We start from the raw sequence: 9,327 nt of genomic DNA on the forward strand, positions 1-9,327 counted from the left end.
AACGTCTTTAGGAAGCGGAACTGACGTCATTTCTGAAAGCCGTTGCGATGACGTTTTTAGTCTAGAAGAAAAAAACAAACATGGCGGACTCCAAAGCCCCATCTCCTGTGTATTTGGCAGTTAGCAACATTCCCGTCGCTTTTCGCTCCGCGGACCTGAGAAATTATTTCAGTCAGTTCATAGAAAGCGGCGGTTTTCAGTGTTTTCACTTCCGACACCGACCTGAGGTCCTCAGGGAGTCCGAGGGGCCCGAAAACACCGTGTGTGGTGAAAGTGAAGAGGGCAGCTCAAGATGTCAAGAGACCGACCAAGTGACAGAAAACAGCTCCGTGAAGAAGCAGACGGTGAAGTCGTGCTGTTGTATCGTCTCAGTTAATGCTAAAGACGCTGACAGATGTATCAGGATGTATTCGGGGAATCACTGGATTGACTCAAAGGGCAGTTGGCTGTCCAGACGCTGTGTTATTAAAAGAATAAAGGTTTCACATGACAAAGGTGAGTGAAAGTTTGCTTCTTAAAATGTGCTGTGTAGTTAGCCTAACGGAGATAGGGGGACAGAGAGATCACTACCATTTTTGTCCGGACTTGACACATTTCTGTTGTGCCATATTAAAGGGCCACTCTGCATATTTTGTAAGCTATGGGGAGCACTACTCGGCCTGATATGACAGCTTTATAATGGTCAATTTGCTGTGGCTCTGCATGAGGCTTTGGGGACTATAAATCTGTAACATAAAAGCTTTACACAGGAGACATGACGTTGGTTTCATTATGGGATCCAGTGTTATGTGAGCGCGACCTAATGGAGGCAACACTAAGGACAATTTGACCTCTGTTGCTTTGATTTTAACTATTCATTTTAAATATATGATTCTTGTGAGTCATTCACCACCATTGAATATGCTTAGTGCAAGTTATGAGAGTCCAAATTGATACCTTAAATCTCCCTCATTAGGCTAGTAATGAAGAAAACAAGAAACAATCAGGGAACTTACTAATTGTAAGGTACAACTTTTACTAAACACCAGTTAGATAAACAGTGTAGGAACTATATAAATGGCCCCATTATGTGGGTGTGACTGTTAATTGCTTGCAATTAATTGACTTTTTCTGTGAAGCGTTATTGCTGTTTGTATATCTAACTTTTTTTAATATTATTCTTCAGATGATGGATCATTCCCCTATAAATCGAAGCATGAGCAGCGGTACCGGGTGTCCCTAACGGAGCGCTTCACAGAGGCTGACCTCAAAAGTTTACCCGAACTGAATCCACCCGCTCTGATGCAGAATGGGAATGTGGGCACGCCGGTGAAAGTGTTCCTACAGCTCATCCAGTCCTGCCGATTGCCTCCGCGCCTCATCCGGAAGTTGGGCCTCACTTTTCCCAAGACCAGTTCAAACCGTCGCTACGGCAACGTACCTTTCCAGTATCAGGACACTTTGACACTTCCAGCCACAGAGGAGACTGTGTTAACAGCTGCTGGACATGAAATAACAGGACCAGGCACTTTGGCTGCTCCACCCTCAGGACAGAGGCAGCGAGCTGATCGCACAGAAACAACAGAGACTGATGAGCCACAGGAAGAAGAGGAGGAGGATACAAAGTCAAATGCAGATGATGTGGGTTTAAATTCATTCATATATAGTGTGTTAAATATTATGCACTGTTGATAATAGCAACTGTAGGCTGACTTGTCATCGTCATCCCTTCACTGTGGTTTGACAATTATTCATATGGTTGGTTGTAGGATGATGACTGCTGTGAGGAGTGGGAGCGCCATGAGGCTTTGCATGATGATGTAACGAGCCAGGAGCGAAGCAAAGAGAGGCTATTCGAAGAGGAGATCGAGTTGAAGTGGGAGAAGGGCGGCTCGGGCCTGGTGTTCTACACTGACGCCCAGTACTGGCAGGAGGAAGAAGGAGGTAAGCAACAAAAACATGAATCATATAGTTTTCCATATTAAAGTTGTATACTTCTAGAGGTATATATTAATGTATATTTAGAACAGAAAAATCACGTATTGATGGTTATTGTGTATTGTTAAATTAGACAGCTTAAGTCCATGTAGTCCATGATTACAGTAATAGACATTAAAAGATAAATGTTGATGTGTGCGCTATTTTGTTTTGATTCAAAGCACATTTATATATTTTTAATCATAACTGCTTTGAATGAAGTGTATTTGTTTGATTAAATATTAATTATATTTAATGTCTCCTTCTGTCCTTTTTTTTTTAGATTTTGATGAACAAACGGCAGACGACTGGGATGTTGACATGAGTGTTTACTATGATAAAGGTATGTCAAGTTTGTCTTGCATCTGTGATTACCGTAATAGATGAAGGGGACCAAATTATCTCTGCAGGACCAGTTTTTCTATAACCCAGCTCTCGTTCTCACAGATGGAGGTGACATGGATGCCCGTGACTATGTCCGAATGCGGTATGAAAAAAGGCTGAGGGACGGTCTTGAAGATAGGTCTGGACACAGTCAGTCTATTGGCAGCTTTGAGAGGTTCACTAAGGTAAGAGGGTGGCCTTTAATTTGATTGCCATCTTTTCTACCCAAGCCTATATAAGCAATTTCCTAATGTTTTTTTCTTTATAGGGCTTTGGCCGTCGTTTGATGGAGAGGCAGGGCTGGAAGGATGGTGAAGGGTTGGGACACAGTCAGATTGGGATTCCTGACGCTCTTGAGAATGACGGCCAACATCCCAATTGCAAGAGAGGCTTTGGGTGCGTATGACCGGCAAACAAGATCAACAAATTAAATGATTGTATTTTTTTTGTATACTAGTGAGTAATCATTGTATTTTTTTCTGCAGGTATCATGGAGAGAAACTGCTCTTGCATCCTGTAAAAAAGGCCAAAACAGATTTTCATATAACCACAGTGTATGACAAACCCAAAGACATAGATGGAGGCGACACTTTGCTGAGACGGCAACCAAACACGAGTATGAAGTACAGAGGCTGGCAGCCAGGTGGCAGCATTGGACCAAGGAGATGACGTTAATTTAAATGTTGTTTTTCTGTAGTATTTTTACTCACATATTTGTCAGTATTATTAAAACATTTTCAAACCTCATATTCCACTTGTGCTCATTTTCGTATTTTTCTACAATTATGTAATGTCTCAAATTGCTGACTCACTATTACACGAAAACGTCTTCCTGTGTCACATGTATGGGATTTTATGAAAATATATTAATGATGTAACATAAGGAGCTGGGCTTAAATTATACACGAGGCACTGTCACAAAGGTTAGGGTGGTGCACTTTTGTCGAATGAAAATCTCTGCTCTTACTTTGACATCTCGGCACGTAACCCGGAAGTACTTAAGACTAGCGTAGCCATTTAGCTAGCAACAGTTGTACGCATGCAAACATAACGGCGGCAGACGGTAAATATTTACCAAATGCTTATTACATTTACAAATGAATGTCCATAAAGTACCAGATAATGTAGCTAACATTAGTTAGACTTATCTCTGGTGACATAAACTTTTAATAAACCACAGTTAGGAAGTTCTGTTTATTAATGTACCTGAGTGTATTGACGTTCAACTATGTATTCACTCCTGCCTTAGTTAAGTGTTCGTACATTCAACCTTTATTTGACCAAGCTAGTCATTAAAAACAAATTATTATAGACAGTGAAAGCCTGGTAAAAGGCAAACCCTCCTCAGGGACGAGGGTGTACTATATTAATATTTTACTTAACTAAAATAAATGTTGGAAAGCCTGCACTTGACTCGAGCCTCTCACATGCTAATTTCTGACACTGATTGATGTGACCCTGTCAGGTGACAACAACCTGGATGCTGACACCCTGCAGAGGACATCACATGTGGCCCCTCTCACATCCTGCTCCCATCTAATGTGATCTTCTCCAGCTCACCAGTCGAGTGGCACTGACACCATGTCCACCCAGACAGGAGTACCGCCCTCCCTGCGCTTCGGGCAGGTGGTCATTGGACCCCCAGGCTCAGGAAAAACCACCTACTGCCAGGGAATGCAGGAGTTCCTTACTAACCTGGGACGCAAGGTGGTTGTGGTGAACATGGACCCCGCCAATGAAGGGCTACCGTATACCTGTGCAGTAGATATCTCAGAGCTGGTCACCCTGGACGATGTCATGGAGGGTTTGAAGCTTGGCCCCAACGGTGGGCTGCTCTACTGTATGGAGTATGTTGAGGCAAATCTAGACTGGTTAGAGAACAAGCTGAAACAGCACAGTGACTGTTACTTCTTGTTTGACTGTCCTGGGCAGGTGGAGCTCTATACCCACCAGAGTTCAGTGAAGAATATATTCTCACAGCTGAGCAAGTGGAATTTTAGGGTGAGCTTCTTAAACATACTGGGATGGGAATGATGTTCCCCGAGCCCTAAACCTATGCTTTAGTCATTCACTCATCAGGTACATACAGTATTAACATAATGCAGATTATAAATCTTATGACTGTCGTTCTCCCACACTTTATCGCTTCTTTAAGCTCACAGCAGTGCACCTGGTGGACTCACACTACTGCGCCGACCCTGCCAAGTTCATCTCTGTGCTGTGTACCTCGCTGTCCACCATGCTGCACGTAGAGCTTCCACATGTCAACATCCTCTCCAAGATGGACTTGATTGAACAGTATGGCAAACTGGGTATGTTAAGGGTTGTTGGCTCTAACAAAATTAATGTTAACACACAGAAAATATTACAGATGAGGACTGATGCTTCTTACTTAGATTTCTGAGGAATACACCAGTAACTGTATAACTTATTCAGAAACTGAGTTATGTGCGCATTTTGATTGTAGTATTAATTGTAACATTTTTTCTGCCTTGATTCTTGTACAGCCTTCAACCTTGACTTCTACACAGAGGTCATGGACCTGACCTATCTTCTCGACCACCTGGCTGCAGACCCCTTCTTTAAAAAATTCCATCATCTAAATGAGAAGTTGGCAGAGGTCATACAAGATTACAGCCTTGTCTCCTTTGTGCCTCTCAATGTACAGGTATCACTTCTTGTTTTACATTTCAAAGAATGACCCTCAGGCTCAATGTATTTTATACTGCTGGTGGTACATTCTAGCGTACTCTTCTGGGACCTAATATTGTTACAATTCCACTGAAATATGCTTTAGTAAATTAAAAGTACAATCACAAAGGGTTTCCTGATTCGGAAAGGGCTTAGGTGGCTTAAGATAATATTGACGCTAAATTTACATCTTGCATGTTGCGCTCCTTACACACAAAGATTCTTTGAAATAACAAACAAACCAAAACAAAGGTTATTACTCAGAGAGTACCAAATGTCAAGTCTGCTTTGAGGTAAATCTGAAACGAGCAGATGTAGGGCTCTTCTCTTTGCACTATATTGTGCCTCCTCGTCTCCTCCGTCCTCCTGCCTGTGATCTGGAAATTGATCTCAGTGCACCATTTTTAAAGATGTAAAAATTCCTAAAATGCATCTCAAGGAGAGAGAAGGCTTGCCAGAGGAGCAATGAGCAAGGATGCACTTGTGCAAGAGTTTGCACAAGTCTTATCAGCACCAAACCCATGACATATAAAAGAGGTGTGACACACAACTGTTGCCTTGACTCCTCTCTCCTTGCGTGTCTTCTTTGCCTCCTCTGCTCACATCTTGGGTGGGAGGGACCAAGACGCGAGGAAAGGATTGAGGAAATGAGAAGAGTGGCTAATTTAGTCTCACCAGCCATAACAAGCACGGCATATACGTATACACAAATGAAGCCTTGAGGGCTCAGTGTCTGTGTGTGGCACAGAATAACCGACAGAAAGATAATAAGTGTGTGTTTTTAGACTTAATAGACTTATTAAGACTCATTTCATGTTTTGACTGAAAGCAAATTGGACACCAAATATTAATTCATTTTTATCTCGCGTCATATTTATTTTCTGTTAAATGATGCGAGGCCACTGAGAGATATTGAGTGGACAGTGTAATAAGACTTCCCTCATTATATTTTTGTAAATGGGTCATGAAGGAGTTTAGTACCTGAGTATAACTGGCCCGAACATGTTAAACTTGTACATTAATTCGCCGATGCCAAAATGGCTCTCCTCCAAGAAATTCCTCAAAATCACTCATGGCATATTTCATCTTTTCAGCAGGTAAATCATAAATCATTTTTAGCATTTGAAATTGAGCACTGGATCAATTTCCTGCAGATGGATTGGACTGTTAAAAGGGAGTGGGCTGTCTGCACACTGTATTTGTTCCCTGGCATTATTTCTTTATGGAGACTGATATGATCCTGTGTGTGCACCCAGAGACGGGAGTCTAGACCACTCTGCCATTACTGCATATGGGGCTGGTAATATATACAAATGGCAGGTTGGCACTATTGTTTCCATCATTGTGAAAACTCAGCCTTGATGCATTTGTGTGTTTTTTTTTGTTTAACTCCTTTAAGTTAAACAGCTGTTACCGTGGTTACAAAAGGTGCTTAAACACAGCAAATTTAAAAGAGCAAAAACACGACACTTTTGACCTTGAGAAGGACAAGAAGTACAACTCTCAACATTGGAGGGAGTTTGGGATTTTATAGCTTTGTATACATGTGTAGCTTATCCCAGAATACTAGACCATGGTAAACACTATCCAAGGCCAAACAGGCTGCACTGCCATATTTCCAAGAGAGTTTCATACTCCTTTAAAGGGAAAAGTCTGCCTGTATGCTGCTCATGCAGTAAATCTACCAGGTAAAAAAATCAATATGAAAAAAAAATGGGGATATATGAAACCAGTTAAATCTAACATTGTCTTGTGATATGACATAGAAATGATTAAAAAAAAGAAAGAAATACAATTAAAGCACATTATCAAAATTTCAGTGAGTTTCTCCAGCATATCTTTAAAGGGTAGCCTCTGTGTTTTTCCCCGGTTTAGTGTCTAAGCAACTAATGCGAACAACAATTTTTGAAACTAGTCCAGTATTGAGTGTAGAGCTGCAGCAGGCACCTGTGAAAGAGGTGGCAAGGGAACCACTTGGGGCATTTATGCATCCACATTTTACGTCCACTGAAGGTGCTTATTTTTGCCACTGATAGGCTCATATTGTTATTAAAAGTATCTGACAGCATTATGGAAGGGATCACTACAGAAATAGACCTTTTTGTTTCACAAGAAACTGCCCTAAAATTGCTATCGCCAAGCCCACCAGACTCCATTTAAATAACCAGTAATTTAAGCATGTATAGAGACAGCATATTTTCACATCTGCCTGGGTGAATCAAGGGTTTATTTCAACCAAACCAGAGTTGGTGATTGTTGGAGCAGTGTTAAGATGAACCAAAATATTTTTTAGGAGTTTTGTTTTGTGTCTGTCGACTTAAAATAAAGCGTGTTTAACAATGATTAAATTACTGTTTATTTAAATGGAGCCTGGTGGGTTTATCGATAGCGATTTGGGGGCTGTTTCTCAATAAACAAAAAGGATCTTACTCATTAACAAAATGGCCTCTTTCTGTAGTGATCCTTTCCATAATATTGTCAAATGACTGGAATAATAATCTGAGCCTTTCAGTGGCAAAAACGAGCACTTTAAATGGTCGTAAAGTCACAGTGCACAAATGCCCTAAGTGGTTACATTGCCACCTCTGTCACAGCTGCTGACTGCACCCCCCTCACTTAATACTGGACAACTAAAAAAATATTGTCTCCATTAGTCTCTTGGACACAAAAACATGGGAAAATAGGTTACCCTGGGTCATCCTCTAACCATCAGTAAGTTGCAGTGAATTTCAACAGGGAAAACCCCCTGATCTCATATGCTTCTCTTTTCCTCTCCACAGGACAGAGAGAGCATGATTCAGGTCTTACGAGCAGTGGACAAAGCCAATGGCTACTGCTTTGGAGACCTGGAGGAGAGGAATCTGCAGGCCATGATGTCAGCTGCTGTGGGGGCAGACTTCCAGTTCGACTCGTATCCTTTCCTAATCACTATGGTGACTCACTGTGACTCATCTGGTTGGAAATGAAACCTTGAGATACACGGGAGGTGGCTGAAAGACTGAATACTCTGCTAAAAAGTAACCTGAATCTGACAATATACATTTTAAAAAATGTGTTATTTTTGTTATGTTCTCCTTAACGGCACTCCAGTACTCTCGGAGTGCAAGAGCGGTATCTTGGAACCAGTGGAAAGACTGTGGAGGAAGAAATGATGGATCTGTAAATTGAGAAGCCCAAATAAAAGGACAAAACTGGTTGCCTTTTTAGCATCAGTATACCAGGGGAGTCTTGGCAACATCCATCTCACTTGGCCTGAATTCTGAGCCTCTCTACAAAAGCGGTGGAGAGATAGGAACTAAATTTGGGTGCTGTAGATGCTTCAAGGTTGCACCACACCTCATAAAAATCACAATGAGGACGACTGAAGGGAGTGGATGCAGAGCTTCACTTGCCATCAGTAAGAGTGGTGTGATTTATTGTATTTTTCACAAGGAAATCATCAAAAAATTCCATTACAATATCTTAAAATATATCAAATGTAAAGACCCTCAGTTTTGTTTTATTAGATGTTTACGGTCCCCGTATTTTTTGTGAAAATACATCATGGGTAAGTTGTATCCACTCTGAAACAATAAAGTGACTGTAATAATATAAACACTGTTTTGGGCCTTCTTTATGAGAATGAATTAACTGAAAATAAAAAATCATGCACATACCGCTTGCTGCTTCTTTTAGGTTATTGGTGCATATATGAAATCACTGAAGAGTGCTGTGTTTTGTGTGTTTGTTTTAGAATTGGAGAAGTATGGCAAAGATTATACAGAGGAGTTTCCTCATGCGTGCCCTCCTGCCATGTCTGTATATTACTTAGGAGTATGTGTGACAGTAAGATACAGAGAACAGACAGCATATTTCCCTTGATATGCAGCGGAATATAATGGAAGCTGACGCTCGGCAGTGCCTCAGAGATGCAAGTGCAATTTGAATGTGTGTGTGTGTGTGTGTGCAGTGGATGGGTAAATATTAACATGATCTGTATATATTCTATGTTTATGGAACAAACTGTAAAATTCCTATCTGCAGGTGAAGATTCAGTCAATTTGATTTCTAAGTTTTAAGATGTACTTGGGTGTCTGAACAAATGTAATACCAAATATTGTAATATTATGTGTATTTAAGTGCTGTGTTTCTTTATAAGAACAGTGATACAATTGCAGGGCTTCCTGGGTATTGTACAACATGCTGGGTAAAATCTAGTACATCTAAATAAGTCATGGGATTCTTAGTAACAGCATGACTGCATAATGTCCATGAAGCAGTTTTTAACAAAGACGAGGTGAATCAAAAACATCATCC

At 41.0% G+C, this 9,327-nt stretch overlaps 2 protein-coding genes across 2 annotated transcripts; both read left to right on the forward strand.

Annotated features, from left to right (window-relative positions):
* Positions 1-47: 47 nt before the first annotated feature.
* On the forward strand, positions 48-3,085 carry gpatch3 (G patch domain containing 3). The gene is made up of 7 exons (XM_050046458.1): positions 48-495; positions 1,166-1,620; positions 1,749-1,923; positions 2,240-2,299; positions 2,404-2,525; positions 2,609-2,736; positions 2,826-3,085. Exons 1-7 carry the CDS (start codon positions 81-83, stop codon positions 3,007-3,009), a joined length of 1,539 nt encoding a protein of 512 aa, XP_049902415.1. The 5' UTR covers positions 48-80; the 3' UTR covers positions 3,010-3,085.
* Positions 3,086-3,336: 251 nt separating this feature from the next.
* gpn2 (GPN-loop GTPase 2) lies at positions 3,337-8,626 on the forward strand. Its single transcript, XM_050047639.1, has 6 exons — positions 3,337-3,403; positions 3,806-4,341; positions 4,496-4,652; positions 4,848-5,008; positions 7,812-7,942; positions 8,122-8,626. The coding sequence occupies exons 2-6, from the start codon at positions 3,922-3,924 to the stop codon at positions 8,192-8,194; spliced, it is 942 nt and encodes a 313-aa protein (XP_049903596.1). The 5' UTR covers positions 3,337-3,403; positions 3,806-3,921; the 3' UTR covers positions 8,195-8,626.
* Positions 8,627-9,327: the final 701 nt, after the last annotated feature.

Source organism: Epinephelus moara, chromosome 6, assembly GCF_006386435.1.
Source record: "Epinephelus moara isolate mb chromosome 6, YSFRI_EMoa_1.0, whole genome shotgun sequence".
Classification (NCBI taxonomy): Eukaryota; Metazoa; Chordata; class Actinopteri; order Perciformes; family Serranidae; genus Epinephelus; species Epinephelus moara.